At 47.5% G+C, this 20,350-nt stretch overlaps 1 protein-coding gene across 1 annotated transcript; it reads right to left on the reverse strand.

The window, feature by feature from the left end:
• Positions 1-5,426: 5,426 nt before the first annotated feature.
• On the reverse strand, positions 5,427-18,749 carry LOC139047402 (uncharacterized). The gene is made up of 5 exons (XM_070521229.1): positions 18,699-18,749; positions 16,789-16,964; positions 14,580-14,741; positions 10,149-10,238; positions 5,427-5,618 (listed from the first exon to the last, which is right to left on the reverse strand). The coding sequence occupies exons 2-5, from the start codon at positions 16,897-16,899 to the stop codon at positions 5,541-5,543; spliced, it is 441 nt and encodes a 146-aa protein (XP_070377330.1). The 5' UTR covers positions 16,900-16,964; positions 18,699-18,749; the 3' UTR covers positions 5,427-5,540.
• Between the last annotated feature and the right edge of the window lie 1,601 nt (positions 18,750-20,350).

The following is a 20,350-nucleotide window of genomic DNA, read 5'->3' on the forward strand; positions in this document are numbered from 1 at the left end:
ACGTGTTCGTGGTTCTCCTGCGCTCGCTACCTCGGAAGTGCAGGCATCGCGCAAGCACTCGGTAGCAGACGACGTGTTGCAGCGCTAGATGAATAACGGTGCGCAGACGTAAATACCTCCCGCTTCGGTTACAGCAGTTCCTGTCGCTGGCATAGGAGAAGGAGGAGTAGGAGGAGGAGGAGAAGGAGGACGTAAACTTTATTGCTCTAGAAAGAATGATTCAGCGGTCGGACCGGATGTCTTCATCTTCTATTGGTCGATGACGATCTCCGGCCTGCATGGTTGGCGCCCCTATTCCAGGGCACCACTGAGCAATGGCTGCTCGTCGGGCATGATCCACCAGCCTCCGTTGGAGGCTATAGGGTCGCCGCTGGAGAGCACGCTCCCCCACTGCTCCGCACTCAGATTTTTCATTTTGTGGAATGCCCTGTTCGTATTGCACTCCCATGTAATGTGATAAAGCGTGGGTATTGCGCCACGCCACGGGCACGTGTCCCTGTATTGACTTGGGAACGTTTTGCATAGTATATGTAAATTTGGGAAAGTTCCTGTCTGCAGCTTTCGCCAGTAAACTGCCTGTTGTTGAGTGAGTGTATTGTGGGGCGGGGGATATCTGATCCTCGTCCCTCTATGGTAATTTAGTATGTCAGAGTACGTTGGGATCACTGTCATGAAGTCCTCAGGATCTCTGTTTAGGTCCGCTCGGTTTGTATGCTCGCGAGCGATCCTATCAATCCTTTGGTTGCCGTCAGCCTCCGTGTGCCCCGGTAAGCAAAAGATGGTGTGTCTAATGCATAAAAACTGTGAGGTACGAGTTCGATGCCTGAATGATGGTGAGGGAAGGTTAGTGAATTCGGGTGACGCGCTTTAAGTTGCGTTCGGTGGCATGTGTTTCGCTTTGAAGGCGTTCCCTGACAAAAAAAGAGACATTATCCACTACCACATTTACGTTCTCACGTCTGAGTACTACCACGATAGCGATTACTGCGATGACAAAAAAGAAAATGCCCCCCGCCCCTTTTTCTTTTCTTATGTCCACATTTATGGAAAAGATTCACGACAGGCCTGCACTAAGTTGACGCGAGATACTGCCAGATTGCAGAAGCATGTTGGCCCGGGAGCCAGGCTTAGTGCACAGCATACAGGGTCCATTTAAATAGGTCGCGAAGCTTGGAACGAAAATCGTGCCAAAACCTATCGCCTGAGATATCATTTAGTGGTGCATGATTCAAGCGCGACAAGGTTAAGGGGGTACAAACACTGAAAATAGAAAACCCGCACTCTAAAAAAGGTTTACACCATTTGGGGTGTATATCTGCCACACAACGATAATCGTCACCTGCCTTGCTTGCTTTTCCTTTCTCGAAAACGCCGCGTCCGCTACTTTCCTGCCGGCAATGCTATGTCATGCTGAGAACGCGCATGCCGTTCGTTGCTGAGAAGTACCAGACTCGCAGCGTTCAAGAAAGGAAACGCGGACAAGACAGATGACGGTTATTGTTGTGTGGCAAAAGGGTGTATTTTGCTTAAGAGTGTATGGGAAAAAAAAGTGACCGAAAATTTTTAATCAAAATACTGTCATACGAGTAAATATTTCGTTTCAAATATTTTTTTTCTGTACTAATACAACGAATGTCAACTTTTTTTTTTCTCCACAATTTATTAGTTCGTTCTTGGTGACCCCTACCAACCAGCGATTCTGGCACAAGACTTGGCAACACTGTGCAAACCAGCTGTTATGTCGTGCAGAATGACGTTGCTCACCTGAACGCGGTGGTCTCGTCCGAATTTCTTTTTATTGTTATTATTTCCTTCCGTGCTTGTTCAAAATGTGGCGCGCGCTTCACTTCAAATTTTAAGTGACCTAGCGCACGACATTCATTGCCGAAAGGTGCGAGTCCAGATTTTTCGTTATCGCGGCAAGTTCACGCTGCGGCATCCGACGCTCTTGTCTCTCGTCGTGACCTTAAATACGGAACACTCCGCGAATAATAATAATAATAATAATAATAATAATAATAATAATAATAATAATAATAATAATAATAATAATAATACTTTATTGAAACGAAAAAGAAACGCCACGCTATGTTCGTTGACTCTTCGACGGGCAGCAAAATTAGTAAGTCGAATCTTTTCTAAATGATAATGTGGGGCAATGTCGTCTTGTCTGATAACTGTTGGATATGAATACATGGTGTCGCACGGAATTGCGAATGGTTCTGTGAAACGGTTTCGTGTACGTTGCTATACATTCCAACTTTGTGCTGGCCATACTATTTTCATACATTGAAACATGTTTTGTTTGGTCAATCATATTGGTTGCGTTATTCTGGACGAATAAAAGTGAAGTAGATTTTGAAACCTCTGTGGCACTGTCGTTTACTTCCATCCTATTCACTCACCTTCCTAAGGAACCTACTGGAGCAATTGCCTTCGATAACAGCCTAACTATGTTCGCATTAAGACATATGCCACTCCTATAGTTCAATGACACGCTGGCGCTTCAGCTGAGGCGAGTTTCAAGCTAGCGTCAGCCTCAGCACAAAAATAACTGCTGGCGTAGGGGTCGAAATGCCAAACGCTAAAGAAATTCAAACACACTGCCCATGCACCAGCATAAGATCGTGACGTCACTGGTATTTCCGGTTTCGACGTTACTTTTTTTTTTATTTGTTGCTTGCTCTTAGTTGTCGCCCCGATACGTGATGGCGACGGTTGCAACGAGCCGCCATTTCTTTGACCTGTGGGCTTTTATGGAAGCTTCGCTGCCAGTTCACATATACCTTGCAGCACACTTCAAAACAAAACCTTTTTCGAACCGCGAACTGCAGCAACTCAAGAAGGAGCCCGTATAGAACGGTGCGGCGACAACAGGAGATGGCCCGACAACGTCCTGCAGTACGCTGTGGCGCGACAAAAGAGCGCACGCTACGACAAAATGCGCCAAACGCGCTATTAGGTTTGGTGGTCGATCCTACGGCTGTCAAGCAGATGTAGGACTCGTCGGACTACCTCGCCGCTGCCACCATTTGAAGGGGTCGAAGGTCGTAGAGATGAATTTGGTAAACAGGATTTATTTACAGATTAACATATTTTAAGACAAGACATACATCGGCAGTCTAGCGCGACTGCCATATGGAGCCCGCAAGATTAACATTCAGCAAACAGCATTCGAGCACACAGCTCACTACTACATTTTGAGCATAACAACGAGCACTCAGCTCCCAACGACGAGCACGACACGAGCACACTCTAGCAGCCGGCAAACGCTGCTTATAAGCTCTCCGCTTGACGTCATCGTTCGGCGTGGACGGAGCACGAGTGGTCGGGAATGTTCGTCCAATCATTGTAAACTTGCCAGCGCCCCGCCGTTTGGCCCACACACAAAGGCTCCGGAGTCGACGTCAGAAGGCTTTGTAGAACTCTCGGTACAGCATAGCCCGCGGTGTCGTCGACCGAGGGCCTCGTAGAACTGTGCGCCGTCCCGGGTGGCGCGGCGGCGCACCACATTCCAGAGCTGACCGCGCGCCACGTGGCCGCCGGTCATCCGTAGTTCTCAGAAGGCGCCTCGTCTGGGGGGCTTGGAACACGCGCAGCGGGCTGAAAGCTGGCACGTTGCCACCCCCGTACGGCCATTCCTAACAGCGCGATATGCGCCGAGCAGACGACAAGGTGCGCACTTCTCTGTTCGTTTTCTAAACAGACGTGCAGCGCTATAGTATGCACTGCACTTCCAAGTTCTTGAACTGGTGTAGTGCACCCGCGTAGGGTATACCGCAAAGGAAATGGTGCAGAAATTGGACGCAAATCGAAGAGATGTCTCGATTACATGCAAGGTGCGCGCGTGACTCTTTTCGATGCGTTTTGCGCGGGCACGTCTGTGTGGTTCATTTTTCTTTTTTTTACCAATTTCGTGCGAGCGCATACGAACGGTTTGCCGAAGGTCGTCTGCTGAGGTTTCTTGTCTGCTGACCGCGTGTGCTGGAAGCCACGAAGCAGAAGAAAACCCTGTTATTGTTCGCATCCGCTCATACGAAATTGGTGAAACGAGGAATCACGTACACCTGTCTGTATAACGCTTCGAAGAAAAAAAGGAAAAGCAGAAAGAAAATGCAGTGCGTACCTTGCGAACGATACGAAGCCGGAACTGGCAGTATGAAAGCCGTCGTGTTAAATCAATTATGGACCTTCGTGGCTTTCCGGTATTTCTTGTTTTCTTTCTATGATTCGGGGTTTTAGCATTTCTCGCCTAACGCAAAAGAAGAGAGTAAAATATACGAAGTACTCCTTTAAGAGGAAGTGTGATATTGTTAGGTTCGCCGTTTTTGAGTCCTTTGCTCTTGTTCTCGTTCTTGAACCTTTTTACTTTCGATGCCCCCTTTACTAAATGTCCTTGGCAGAATTCACTAAATGCCCTTCGCACATGGCCTTTGCTAAAGGCCATGTGCGAAGAATATTGAACTCTTTATGAATTGATCATAAGGGACATGCTATTAAAACAACCTCGGCTTAGTTTTCTTAATAAGGGCCTTTAAGTAGCACCTTAAAAGACGTTGTGGGCACCAGATGGTTATATTATGTGGCACCTAATCTCGGATCATGGCCTCCGAGAATTTCAGCTAGTCACGCGCGTCACCCGATCTCAGAGGTCAGGCCCAAGCGCCCCGCAGGTTCTCAGCTTTCTGGGCTGTGCATAATTTTCGGCAAGCCGTAACGGTGGAGGTTTTTGTTTGTTTGTTTGTTTGTTTGGGTATAAAAAAAACGTCTATTTTTTTAACTGTTCCATTTAGTTCTCTCTTTTCGACTTGTCTCACCCACAGCCTGGCTAGCCCTCACCCGATGGTCCACACTGATGACAAATCTTTAGAGGACCTTTGTCTCTCCCACCGACTCCCTGCTCTTTTCTTCATCAGACCACCACCTTCGCTCGTCTCCCATAGAATTCGGCGTCTCCTTTTACTTATCTGCATTTATCGGAAGGCTAAAAAGAGCAGGAAAACACGAGCTCTTATCTCTGACCTTACCTACCAGAAGTTAGGCCTAGATACGCCCTTATGGAGTGAGCGCGGCTTGAGGCGCCACGATCGTCTGTCTACGGTAAACATCTAGAAAACGTAAATAGCTGGCCCTTTATAGATCGTATTGCAACTCATCCATCTGTGGTGTTTAACGAAACACGATAATCACCAACTCATGGGCAAAGGCAAGGCCTTGGCTCCTTCACGTTCAACGTTCGAGCTACATCACCTTTGCGTTGCTTAGTCCTAGTCTCCTCCACATTACAATCCCCAGCTCGCTGGGGATTGTAATGTGGAGGTGTGCATTACATTGTAGGAGGTATACATTGGAGTTATACATTACATTAATGTGGAGGTGCACATTACAGCGGGGACCGATAGTTGTCGCGTGCACTCTTACGGCCATTAAGAGAAGCGCACAGTACTGCGCACTTTTATTTACAATTACAAATGGCATATAAAGTCCACGAAGACGATGGCGCGTTCCAGTCTGATCCCACGGTCGCAGGCGCTCCGTCGTCACCTTTCGTAGTAGAGCTTGTAGGTCGCGTAGGCGCAGTGGAAGGCGTGCATCCCACCCGTCATAAGGCCCACCATCTGGTGTTTGAAAAGGTGGGCACGTGACAGCACGATTGATTCAGCAGTCGATTTATTGACTTGAATATCCCGAAACTAACACTGGGCCATATCAAGATGCAGAAGCACAGACATGACAATAACAAACCAGTTCATTCCAGTTCATTCATTCATTCATTCATTCATTCATTCATTCATTCATTCATTCATTCATTCATTCATTCATTCGTTCATTCATTCATTCATTCATTCATTCATTCATCCGAAGTAACATTCTTGCTATAGGGAGGCACCGCAGGACACTGGGATGACAACAAAACTATTGACTCATTCAGTGTTTGATCGCTTTAGTTTAGCATCCGAAAGTGACACTGGTGATATGTGGAGACTCACATAACGGGGAGCTAAGGATTAATTTGTACCACCTTGGCTTCTCAACGATGAGCGCAAATCTAAATACGCAAGCACAACTTCGTTGCACACCGTTTTGGAGTACTCTGGGAATTAAGCCTGCATTGTCTTGAGGGTATAATAAATGAAAAAAAATGAAATAGAAGCACAAAAGTTTCGTAGCCACTGCAGTGACCACTGGGGACCCTTTTTTTCTCAAACGAGGGCCGTATCGTCCGACGAAGTCACAAAATATTCAAACGATGGCTTGGTTAGTCGGTAAGCGGGCGTAAATAAACCATGCATCATAAAAAAGCAGAGTTTAAGCAGGCACGTAACATAGATCTAGAGACCCCTGCCGGCTGTTTTATTTATGTAGTAGTTTGGTATTGTTTATTAGTGCATTATTAAAAGGGGCGCTTAAGAGAACAACATTATTTTGAGCTGTGTCAATAAATTGCCCTTTTACAATACTAACCAAGCCTTTTTACCATGAGAAGCGTGTTTGTCAACCTTAATTTTTTTTGCTAGGTGTCATTCTTGCGGGTGCGAGAACCACGTGACCACTATTCTTGTGTGTATGATGTGTGTTAGTATACTTCGAAACAAGCGCAGCCTGCAATATAGATATAGGCGAAATGGCTTCTACAGTGATGCGAATATAATCTCTTGAGGTCTAATCTACAGGTCTAAACGGTATACTTTTTGGGGGACTCTCTGCAAACGCCTCTATGAGCGGAATAACGACTCGTATATTGCATCCTTAGAAAAGAGCGCCTCCGACTGGCTGGTGGAAATTTTGGCAGTGTATCCGCAAGCGCTCTCGTAAACGGGGAGTGCGTTTTCGCCTGCTCGACTCTGGCGGAGCAGAAGTCCAAGCAGTCGCGGTATGTTTTGCTACCAGTTACTCATCCTTATATAAAGCTTCAGGTCTCAACGCTGGTGTTCATGAACAGCACACGACGGTACCCACATCTAACGCTGTGTTTGACGAGAAGCTCATCAGCGAATGCCTTTAGCGCTTGTAGCCTTCCCTATCCTGCGGCCCTGATGGTATCCCCTCCGCAATTCTAAAAGCTTACGGCAGTATATCTGCCCCAGCATTGACATCAACATTTAATAACGCTTTGAGTACTTCCACTTTCCCTAACACTTGGAAACCTGCTCGCGTTCTTCCTGTATTTAAGTCTGGCTGTAAAAACGTATGTGTCTAGTTACCGCCCGATTTCTCTTCCGTGTGACACATCTAAGATTCTTTAGCTCGCTCGTCACAACCTGTCGTCTTTTACTGTGAAGGACAAGTCGATTCCGAATCAGCTTGAATTTCTGACCAGCCGCTCCATTATCACAAATTTCGCGAGTTTCATGACACAGATCTCTGCGCCGGTACTTCAAAAGGGGGCAAGTTGACGCCCTTCACTGTGACCTTAGCAAAACTTTTGGTGTAGTCAACGCCACTCGCTGCTTCTGATCTGAGCTTAACGCGCTTTTGTGTGGACTCGGCAGTCTCTTGCGCAGTTATCTTCTTGGTAGATCACGTTATGTTAACGTGAGTGGCCAAACGTCTTCTTTTTACGTGGCAGCTAGCGTCGTCCCTCAAGGGTCACTGTTAGGACATCTCCTTGTATTTAATCTTTAGTAATGACCTTCTTGCCGCTATTAGGAATTCTTCTCTCATTCTACATGTCGATGACATGAAGAATTTTAAGGAATTTCTTGCTGTTGATGACTGTCGCATCCTGCAGTCTGACCTTTTCCCTATCTTTTAGTAGTTCGGAAACAATGACCTCACCTTGAATGCTGCTAAGAATTGCGACTTTCACTTGCAAAACAGCATGCATTATTTTTTTCTTATTCTGTAGATTCTGTACCACTGTGTAAGGTCTGTGAGATCAATGATCGTGGCGTACTTTTTGACACACTTACACTTTTCTGCTCACGCTAGACGCGTCGCAATGAAAGGTATGCGCTCTGTGTGCTATATTTGCAGACTAACTAGGGAATTCAGTTCTCTTAAACCGTTCCGTGAGCCCGGAAGTTTGTGCATAACAATCGGCCTTCCTCCATTCGAATTCGCGTTCGTCGTCTAGAATGGCATTTCTAGGTCCAACAGTGACCTAATATATCGGGTCCAGAAACAGTTTCTAAGAATATATCATCACCGCCTTGCTAACACAGACATTGGACCTTGTTCTAGCACTATTGAATTATTGGCATTGCCCTTACTTCGCTATCAACCTAATCGCGCTGGGCTTCTGTTTCTTTTCAAACTACGTCATCGTATCTTCACCTGGCCCGAACTGCTCAGTTGTACGATGTTTCGTATTCGGTGCAACCTCACCAGAGAACACAGATCTTTCCATGTTCCTGCCTGTCATTCCCAACAATAAACTGTCCACAGAATACTGAGTCTTTTTATTCGTGTTGTCTTTCCACAGTTTTACATATTCTTCAAGTTCCTTTCTCCTCTTCTTTTTTATTTACGTTGCGTTTTTTTTACATGTGAATCTCAAAATAATTTAGTAATACGTAAATACAGCTTTTGCAGAACCCTTGTAAACAACGTAACAAATCCACGTAAGATATAAAATGACATATCGGATTGGTCCACTTTCAATGGTCTAATGGATGCCGTTTACAGAAGCGTGATATCTGCTCTTGGTGCAGAGCTATTGTAAACTTCTTGCTATTATCTTTTTCAAGTTTTCGAATTTTTGAAAATTCTTGTAACGAAATTCAAGACCAAAATCAAGATTCCGCTTCCAACAGTCACTATAATTTAACTTTCTCACTGAAATTAAACGAATTTCATTAAAATTAGCCCAGGGGTTATCTCAGGAAAAAGTTTTTGCGTTCTACCTGTATTTGAAGAGGCCACGTTGAAGTTGGGCCCGAGATAAAGCTTCCTCTTAACAATTGTTTTATGCACATTCTTCTCTTAAAAATTTCCTTTTTATTCTCTTTTTTTTACTTCTCATTTCATGCAGTCTTTTTTTGTTTGTTTTTTGTGTATTCGTGCGCCAGCACTCAGACGTTCGGGTTATTCCTGGGCTTGGTAATTGATTGATTGATTGATTGATTGATTGATTGATTGATTGATTGATTGATTGATTGATTGATTGATTGATTGATTGATTGATTGATTGATAATTCCGGTAGCGAAAGGAAGAAGCAGCTCGAGGGGCGATACACGAGTCGAGTGACAGCATGAACAATATGGGCGCGTCGAATGTAGGGTGGTGATGTGATAAAGGAAAATTGGGTACCACAAAACGTGAGAGCGCCACTGAAGACGGTAATATAAGTAAATGTAGTAGTGATGACAGTTCGCGTGAAAGAACATCCGGGTACCACGTCCAGCGAGAGCTTACGGCTATTACGTCACAAAGCAACATGACGTGCAATATGCCGAGTTAGACGACGATCAAATGAAGGCGGCGGCTGCGACAACTCGCTGAAGGCGCTTGGGCTACCGTGTCAACTGAAAGTGTGACCCAAGCAATGCGAAATAATGTGGTGACGGGACAGCAAGCAGGCCTGCAGAGTATCGCCAGTTCTTTCCATCTGTATTATATGGGCGGTTCTTGAGCTTCGAGCGATACTGCTCTCTCCCTCACTCGTGCTTTGCGTTATACAATTCCCTTACTTCGGATCACACCGCACTTCTTCACTTTGGACACTGTCTGCCTAACAAAACAATTCCGTACGCTGTCAATGTCGTGGCTCCTCCGTGATCCTCTTAAGGAAGCTTTAATGTATCCCTAAAATTTACTGGCCATGTCCACATCGTCTGAATCGCACTAGCAAGGAAACGTGAAATCGTTGGCCTGCCTATGAAACACACACACACACACACACACATACACACACACACACACACACACACACACACACACACACACACACACACACACACACGCGCGCGCGCGCGCGCGCGCACACACGCGCGCACACACACGCACACACGCACACACACACACACACACGCACACACACGCACACACACACACACACACGCACGCATACACACACACACAAACACACGCGCACACACACACGCACAAACACGCACACTAGATAAAAAGCCAGAAAAATGCAATAAACACATAACTGCGTGCATCTTGCGCTACTGTTGACGTTGGCCGGCGAAGACGAACTTACCGTAACCAGTTCTACTTCGTGCGACTCCCGGACCAGCGTGATGCAAGTGAATATGTACAGGACGCCAGCCGTTCCATGGAATATCACGTACTGCGAGTGATCGGCGACAGACGTCACAAAAGATCCTCTCACAATTTTTCACCACGTTTCATGGGTATGCCTTATACCTGTGAGATTTGCGCACTGCCAATCGAAAAGGACCGATCAGCTGATTGGCTGAGTTTCCCCGACAGAGTTAAGCGAGTACTCACACGACATTTTCGACTTGCCGTTTCTTTTTTGTTGAGGAGGAGGAGGAGTCGATTTTAATGAAGAGAAAGGAGGAGAGGTCGGCCTGGAGAGCGTGTCTCTAGCCTGCTACTCCTCACTGGGGAATGGGGAAGTGGGAAATACAGGGAAAGGTAGGTGGCGGATGATTATGATATCTGTTGATATTTGTTGATAAAATGAAGGTACTATAGAGCTCGCTATCCAAGAACAAGTATTGGCAAACCCCAGCGCGCCGTAAATATTTCGCCTATAATAGTGTTCTACGAACCACTTTCTACGAACGAGTTGCGAAATGAGGATGGCCACCACTTACAAACGGTGTACATTCTGGACTATAGGTTTAGCGTTATATATCCAATAAAAAAAGTCGCAATTCCGCCCGAAAGGCGAAGCATCGATTGCGATAGCAAATTAGTTCACAGCTATACGAAGTAAAGATAGTTCTTTTATCGGCCGCATAAACTTGAAAACATTCGCTTACCAACTGAATCAACAAGCATGCTGCCAGCGCGCACAAGCAAACATGAACACGTCACACTCGATGGGCGTGGACACTCTGTCAAAACGTTGGTGTGAGCAAGGGCGGCAGCAGCAGCGAGCGAAATGACCTTCATGCGGTCTATCGCTCCAACGCATGGGCGGCGACAACACAACGCGCACAAAGGTACGAGCCGTCAGCAGAATCCTTTCAAGATACGGCGCGCGCAATTGCGCGCGGCCGTGCAAAGTACGCGCTTGTACGCGTAGTCGAAGCCGCCCCCGCTCCCTCCCGCGCTGCCTCCCCGCTTTCCTTCATATATTGGCGGCGAGGAGTTACGGAGTCGCCATCTAGCGGAAGCGCCTCGCTGGCGTAGTATGAGGGATCACGCGGCGCGCTCCTCATAGGTTTTGCTGTCAGCGGTCACTGAAAACACCACGCGCGAGCTCTCCCGGACATTTCTGTAAGTACTTTCGAAACGAGAGAAGTTTTTTAATCTCTAAATAATAATCTTGGGCAAACTGAAAGCACACAATTGTTTACAGACGCTATCTCTTTACCGAATACGTACAGTGAACGCCACTGCAAGCGGTCGCCGCAATAGAGTCTCCCGAACCGGCTTCTTGCGTGAAAGGTAGGTGAACGCTAAGAGCACGTTATGTGAAATATGTTCTTATAGTGTTTGTATAACTAAATGGAGCGTAATAGAACGAAGCCTCAATGCAGCGATCGCGCAGATTCGCAGCGACCGACTGCGCGTCTGCATGCTTGTCCGCGCACTGTTTCGCTTTCTCCGCGCGCGCGTTTTCGCACCGTGCCATGAGCTTTAGGCCGCAGAATATGAGCATTTGACAGTATGCAAGCGACCATTGTTGCGTGCGTGCTATCAGAGTTGTTCAAAAAGAACTTCACTGTAGAGACTTCGACGCCTACGATGGACTGTGACGTGCCGTCGCGACGATTCAATCTTTTTTTTCTTCTAAATTATTTGACCTTTCAATATTATTTCTCGAGTTGCGTCGTACTGTATGTTTATCAGTGTTCTCGGCGTGCCATTTCCCGCTGCTTCATTTTTTGTAATCCAGTGCATTAATTCATAACACAAACATGACCATATGCCATGCTTTTTTTAAATGTGCTTCTTACCGTTGCCTTTCCACTCCACTCAACTTGCCAGTATCTATAGCATCGACAAGTTCATAGACCAAACCGTCATGACATTAGTCGGGCAGCGGACTCGGGCGAGCGTCTCAGTGCGCGTCCCTAGAACATCGCAGACCGGGCGCCGTAGCAGAAATCTTCCTCGCGTCTGTGCTTGCTTCATACCCGAGTTGTAGCCGATCACTGTTTGGCGGTTTTATGCTTCGCGAGCCAAGCTTCACGCAGTTTTTTGTCCTGCGGCTCGTGTGAATAAGGCTCACACCGGCCTCCGTTACGTGCGTTCGGCCCTGCTGCACCGAGCAGTAGCCTACCATGTTGCGCGCCTTCAAAGGCAGCCACTACATATTGTAGTGCTTTCAAGCGTTGTAAAGGAGACACTCGAAGCGGGAAAATTTCGTCACTAAATGAGGACCGCAGCGTACGAGGGAAATTAAACTCGTTTCCAGCTCGCTTCGGCGCTCCCGAAGCAGCCGACGCGGCCGCTATGTCCACGTGATCCCTCCTAGCACGTCACGCCGACGGTGGCGCCAGCTTTTCCAGTGGTGGAGCTCGAGGCCAATATTGCGCGCGAGCGTGAACCGCCATCGTCAGTTGCCCGTGCGCCCAGTCGCGAAATGCGCAGTTGCTGCCGGAGCACCCCTCCCTCCCTCTCTCCCATCTCGCCAAGGCCGCGACGGAAGACGGCGCATTTGCTCTCCACTTTCTTCCTTCGCACGCGCCAGATCAACACCACCTAGATAGCACAAGGCCTTTTCACTCCGATCCATGACGTCATGCTACCTGGCCCGACTGCCATAGAATCTAATCGGGATGCTCCCGTGTAGGCAACAGTGATTTTGACGTCACCGCTTTCATCACGCCAGCTTTGTCAATAGAAATTTCGGGCCAGGTAGCGTGACGTCATGAATCGGAGTAAACAGGCCTTGTGCTATCTAGGTGGTGTTGGCCAGACTGAGCCGCGATCATGGGCTTCCCTCGCGTCTTTCCACTCGCACATACAGCATACGACGCGCGGCGACGGTGTTATCGCCCTTGGAATTTATGCGGGATGTCACGGCGACGGCAAGAATGCGCCGGGGGTGTCCATATAATTGCTATCGCAATAAAGAGGCCTGTTGTTATCCGGCGATGCCCTGCCATGCGCGGTACACGTTTCGTGCATCAGCATACCTGCGAATAGCAGCATTGAAGGTAACCGAGCGAAGCGGACTAATTCCACGTGACCACTTTTTTCCACGTGACCATACGCCTTCTGCATCATGACGTCATAAGCTGCCCACATATCTAGAGCGTGGTAGAAAATGCTGGGAGAATGGTCGAAGCGGTGCGCGAATACATGGGTGAGATTGAAGTTATTTCGCCGAACAACCGCCAGACCGCGGGTTCTCTCGGTCCGTGGAAGCGACAAGCGTCTGCTACTACTTTGATTTTTTTTTGTTGTTGTTGCTGTTAGCCATTTAAGGAGCTAACGCAGCTGCGGTTAAACCATACGACACTGCAAAATAATGCTACAGCGACTCGCCGCTCAAGGTATGCGTTTGTGTGTTGTAAACGACAAGAATTTATATATTTCCTTCTACGACTGCAGCTTTGCGACCGCAATGGTCCGCACTTACGTTGCCTCTTGCATACATTTCATTCCGCGCGTATAGTTATTCGGGAGTGGGGTATTATGGGTATTATTATGGTCTGACCACCGTAACACATGACGTAAAAAGCATAGCGCTACATGCCAGGGTTTCGGCCATGGCGCCGGTGGCTCTGAAGAAGGCGGTGACATGGCCACAACGTCACCATTATGATTTCAATCCAGGCTATACTTTGCTGAAAAGTTGCAATATTTCGGTAATTGATTTTCTGTTTCCAAGTACAAACCGCTGTCCATATATCAAGTATATCCGCTGTCTGTATAGGATGTCCCAGCTAACGTTAGCCCAAGTGTCTAACCAAAAAAAAATAATCAAAAAGAAAAAAAGCACGGTGCAAGTTACGATTTCATGTACTGCCGTGTTCGATCTTGGACTTCTAACAACGGAATACCGTATGTCTTATAATTGAATGCTGCACGGTGTTTGTTTGTTTCTTTCTTTCTTTGTTACAATTGCACGTTGACCAGTCTCTGCTTGTTTGTTTGTTTGTATGTTTGTTTGTTTGTTTGCTTGCTTGTTTGTTTGTTTGCTTGTTCGTTTGTTTGTTTGTTTGTTTGCTTGTTTGTTTGTTTGCTTGTTTGTTTGTTTGTTTGTTTGCTTGTTCGTTTGTTTGTTTGTTTGCTTATTTGTTTGTTTGTTTGTTTGTTTGTTTGTTTGTTTGTTTGTTTGTTTGTTTGTTTGTTTGTTTGTTTGTTTGTTTGTTTGTTTGTTTGTTTGTTTGTTTGTTTGTTTGTTTGTTCGGTCGGTCGGTACAATTGCATGTTGCACGGTGTTCGTTTGTTACTATTCTTTTCGGTGGACGGCTTGGGCTGACGCTGTAGCCGGGACAAACGACATCGCGACGCGGAGCCAGGCGCGGCACTGCATACTCACGTAGAACAGCACGGGCAGGGTGAAGGCCGAGGTGGCACTGAGTATGCTCGCCACCAGCATCAGGAAGCCGTTGAACCAGAAGGTGAACGACGTTCCCTTCAGGCAGCGCTGCGTGGACGAGTCCGCATGGTCCACCATCAGGGACACCGCGAGGCCCCCGCACTGCGGAGGTCACGTGCGCGCGCTGACCAATCAAATACGCGAGCGAAGGTCACGTGCGCGCGCCGACCAATCAAATACGCGAGCGCGACACAGCGACGACGGCGGCGGCGGCGGCGGTACAGGTTCGAGCTGTAAAACTTTGCGGCAGATTCACTGACGCGTCAATCCGCTTCATTCGGAATCTACGCTGGGCGAAAAGCTTTTTCGAATCGTGTTCGAGCAAACGCCATCCATAAACTGGCACGCGGTGCGTGCGATTAGATAGATAGAATAAACTTTATTGTCCAACAGAAAAGGCGATCTACCCACCCCCCGACACGCAGGTCAGGGGGCGAGTGCCGCCGCCTCAGATGCAGGCTGGGAGGTCTTGGGTCCCAGCAGCCTCTTCGGCCAGTTGGACGAGCCGGAGCTGGAGCTCAGAGTCCGAGCTGCGCAGCAGGGTCTCCCAGGTGTCTCTACTATCTATTTTGTGCGTTCCCCCGGGAGAGTACGGACATTCCCATATTATGTGGTCGGTTATGTGGTCATTTCCAACTCGCGCGATCCTTTACCACCCTGTGCCACAGGTTTGTGGTGCGCAGTGAAACGCTTTTGTAGCAATGGAGCAGATATTGAAAACAAGAGCTCGTCTCTCTCTCTCTCTATATATATATAGTAGGCAAAGAGGAATTCTTCAGGCTACCTTTCCACCGTAAAGAACTTGAGTGGGTCGATACAAGGTAAACAGAACAAGTATTTAATTTCAACAGTTTCGACCACTGCGACCGATCTTCATCAGGGTTTACAAAAAAAATGGCAGTTCGGCCCTGGCAATGAAGACACCAGACCGGGTGCCCGGTCGTTCTCAGATACATCAAAATGTGTTTCGGAAAATCCATTCTTAATTCCTTTGAAACATGGAAGACGCGACAACTAAAAGACTTGATAAGCACCTCTTTTTACCACCGAGGCCTCAATTTCAACATCGCACTGCACAGCGATTACACGATCAACTGTGTAAATTAGACTGTGCAACTTCTTTTTCTTATCGCAATGGTGAAACGGTGCATGCTAACGGAAGACTTAGAACCCATAACCTGTTCCTAACGTCTCCGAAATACAGAGATCAGATGGTGCTAACTTTTGCTGGGTAATGAATTACAGCCGATTTCATCCACAACACGCCACAACTAAGCTGCTGAAGCGCGCCGTTGTGTCGCCCGTGGTCAAGGTCGACGAGTGACGTATTGTTTCTTTTATGACTATTAGTCGGACTTTCGACGGAAACCTAAACCTGACCTGGCTGACGTCACCACTAGCCCCCCCCCCCCCCTCTTTATTCTGTTACTTCTGAGAAGTGGAGCGGTGAACTAGAGGCGCCGAACGTATTTACTAAAGAATAATGCCTGGCGACCACTTCCAATTTCCCTGTTCCCATATGCACAAGAAAAGTAAGAAATGAACTCCATAAACGTCCGCCGAAAAAGACTGTCCGTAATGTAATGCCAGTACTCCATGCCAATACGTAATGTAATGGACAATACTCCTTTGTGTCCGTAATAACGGACATTACGGAGTCATCATCATCATCAGCCTGGTTACGCCCACTGCAGGGCAAAGGCCTCTCCCATACTTCTCCAACAACCCCGGTCATGAACTAATTGTGGCCATGTCGTCCCTGCAAACTTCTTAATCTCATCCGCCCACCTAACTTTCTGCCGCCCCTTGCTACGATTTCCTTCCCTTGGAATCCAGTCCGTAACCCTTAATGACCATCGGTTATCTTCCCTCCTCATTACATGTCCTGCCCATGCCCATTTCTTTTTCTTGATTTCAACAAAGATGTAATTACCTCGCGTTTGTTCCCTCACCCCATCTGCTCTTTTCTTATCCCTTAACGTTACACCCATCATTCTTCTTTCCACAGCTCGTTGCGTCGTCCTCAATTTAAGTAGAACCCTTAATTTAAGTAGAACCCTTCATTACGGAGTAAGCGTTCCACTTGTAATTACGGAGTAATTGTCCGTTAAAAGGAAATCAATAAACGCCAATCCAGGCCGTCGCTTACCACCTCGAGGAAGTTGAAGAGTCCGTTGACGGTGCCGACGTAGTCGCTGAAGCTCACCTCGAAGATCGGACGTCGCACCAGCACTTCCATCGTCTCGGCGGTGTGAACCATCCTTGCAGCGAAAGTGAAGAACCGCGGTGACACCTTCACGACGCTGACGAGCGACAAAATGACTCCTGCGCGTATCAAAAGGCGCGAGCGCACCGCCGTCTTACCGCGTGCACATCGTAAACCACACTGTAAAATAATTTACACCCTTAAATGTGAAAAATGGTGTAAATGTGTGCATAACTCACCCTCTTAGGGTGTGATTTATATAACTGACACCCTAAGGGTGCGAGTTGTAGACACATTTATGCCCTTTTAACTTAAAGGGTGTAAATTATTTTACAGTGCACGTCTACAGCGAACGTGTACGAACCAGGGATGGCGCGATAAAGCTGATTCGCTCCTCTTTGCCCGCCGAGGTGTAACACGAAATCGAGGACTTCCGTCCAAATTTTAGCATTGCAGGCTTTTCTGCGGGCTCTTCGATTTCAGCTTACGCGTTTTAATTACGAAGACATTCGGCTTTTGTTGTTTCTTTTTGGTGAGCCCGTGGCACGTGTACTTTTGACCACGGGTGCGAACTTCGAGGTAGCAAAACAAATTCTTTAAGACGTAGTGAAGGATAACGCTTGTAGAAGCGGTGTGCGGCTACAGGTATCGCCTCTGGATTTCGGTGTCAACGAGAAATGGAAACAATGCCATATCGTCTCCACTGCGATGGATCCCGCGACCTCGTGCGTAGCAGCGCATCGTATTCGAAGCCACCACGGTGGGCGAACGCGAACATGAGCGATTTGTTTCGAAGAGCTCGTTACTTCAACTTCGCGTTTCAGTTGGGTGTCTAGTAATACACCTCTACGGCGCTGTATCCAGAAATTGTTAATACGGTCCCTTGAAAGTCTTAACTCTTCCTGTGCGTTTTCCGCTCGCCTGTGCCCGCGCGGTTCCCTTCAAAGACGTGTTTAACGCCACCGCGGACCGGTAATGCTAAGGCGCGATAAAAAATTACCGACGATTACGCTACCTCCTAATGCGAAATTTGAGCGCAGCAAATAAGCTGTTTCACCTTTTCGATAGATTGAGGCAAAGAAATCGAGCAACACATGTATGCGCTATCACAGAATTTTTTTTTATTTTTCACACGTATTCCTTTAACAAAGACTCCACTAACAGTTCTTGACAGTCATGAAGGAAGCTTTGTGGTCGGAGAAATAGGCTGATATATGTTCGACTTGGTACACCAATGCTTGATTCTCAAAGACGAGATCTATACAAGTGCCTCGCGAGGTTGTCACAGCCGTGGGACGCGTTACGAGTGAGAGGAACGGGATGTTCTCCCGCATTCTCACACAACCCGAGACTCGCAGGGAGAGGGGGGAAGGGGGCGGCGTGTACACCCAGCGGCAAACGATACGGGCAGAAGCGCGCGCAGCAAGCGGACAACACGGTAAAGGGAGGAGGGAAGAGCACGGCCGGTCTCTGGGGAGCGCGCGCGCGCACCCCTCGAGACCGGCCGTGGGAAGAGATAGCAGCGACTGACTGATGCCGCTGACGCCGATAGTGAGTCAACCCCTATCCGCCGCACAAGAACAGGGGGGGGCACCCTTTCCTCCTATTTCTGCATGGCGGCGACGGTGTTCTATGGAGTCACGTTATCTTGAATCTCTAGCGGCGTCAGCGGCATCCAGCGGTATCAGTCGGTCGCTGCTAGCGCTGGGGGGATGAAAGGGGGGCGGAGCTGGTTACGAGGCCGACGACGACGGCGACGACGACGACGCGAAACCCAGGAACGGACGCCAAAGAGCTGCGCTCTAAAAGGGCGGCACGCTTCAAGCGTACTCCTGACAGCAAAGAAACATTACCTTCCCTTGCGCCGGCGGACCAACCTTTGCTTCGACCTTGCTCGCAGGCAGGCTGATGATGATAACCTCCAAATGGTGGCACACACCCACACTGAAGTGTATTGATGATGACGACGAAGGCATTTGAACGCATGTTGCACCTACTCGCTAAGGCGGATAGGCGAAGAATCCGGTTGATTTCCTTAAGTATGATGTATAAAGGGTAGTTTTTTTCAACTGCAACAATGTTTTGTATAATTCTTGTGGCACATAACGCAATTCTAACCCTCGATCGATGAGGCGGCCATTACTTCGACCAGAAATCAAAATACCTAGTTAAATAACTTATATAACTACACTAATTAATTTATTAATTATCTTATGGCAGATATATTAATCTATACGGATTGTAGCTAGCGAGTTCGCAAGGCATACCCATTTGGAACGAATTCTCCAGACTGCACCAACCAGTTTCGGGATATTAATTTGCAAAGTGCCCGACGAAATGCACTGGTGTTCCAGTTAATTTTGCATTTGAATGCATAAAACAGCATTATTTTTTTAAAACGTTACTGGAACGCCAATGCATAGCGACTTAAGTGAACATCAATGAAGGTATCTAGGAAGCAGGAAGTGACTATACTCGCGGACAACTCGCTGGGGCCACGAATGGAAAGCTGCGGGGGCGGAGCTTCTGTACATGTGTTACTGCGCCAAGTAGTCCTGCAGCGTCTGACAGCGCTTTTCGGTTGCTCGGAACAGACGCTAAATCGACGGAGCTTCCACGTGCGACGGTTTCACGTTTCCCCAGACGCTGAAGGGGTAAAACTGCAAAATAATTAAGCTTTTACATTCAGGGGTGTGTTTTATCTTATTTAAACTGTTGCTAACAAGGTGTTTATGTTTTCTCTTCCCCAGCCTAAGCCATCGTGAATTAAAACGCGGGACTCTTTCAAGAAGCGCTCTCACTATTCTGCGCGCTTTGCCTCCGTGGCTTTCCCTTCGTCGCCACAGAAAGTTGCCCGCCAGTATAGCTGCGGTTAATTTTTTTGCAGTTGTTGTTGATTGGCTCGTCTTCGTCTTTTGCTTATGTGTTATGCTTAAACGCGGTGAGTGCTTGCGTTGTGAACTGTCATGTCGTTCATCTTTAAGTTGACGAACCGGCATAGGCGCTGCGCTGTGTGACTACTATGGCGTGAACAAAATGTCGTATTTCAGTTTTTTTTTAAAGCGCCCCTCAATAAAGGGGCTCATAGGATGAAGGACGTGGTGAAGGAGAGAGGCACAAGACACATGCGCCGACTACAAATGAGCGTTTCCTGGAAAAAAGGCGAAGGGCGGAAAGTATAATACGTAAGCAACATACAAAAGAAAGTCATTGCGCATTAGACATACGGTTATGTATAGCTTTCCGCAACAAAACAGATTACTTTGTTAACGTTTTCCCATTTTTATCATCGGATACCATAGCACTGCTACCTATTTTATTGAGACCTTTCAGGCGTTGGCAGCGCCGCGGTCGCCGCCTTCTAGCGCATAATTCTTTCAGTAAAGCAAAGCGTTTTATGCCCTCATGACTGCATTGCGCTTAGTGTTACACTGACGTAACTAACGGATGAACGTAAGCAACAAGATGTGGACGTACGTGGCGCCTTTCTTCTTTTTTGTTTTTG

The sequence above is a fragment of the Dermacentor albipictus genome, chromosome 7 (assembly GCF_038994185.2).
Source record: "Dermacentor albipictus isolate Rhodes 1998 colony chromosome 7, USDA_Dalb.pri_finalv2, whole genome shotgun sequence".
In the NCBI taxonomy this organism is placed as follows: domain Eukaryota; kingdom Metazoa; phylum Arthropoda; class Arachnida; order Ixodida; family Ixodidae; genus Dermacentor; species Dermacentor albipictus.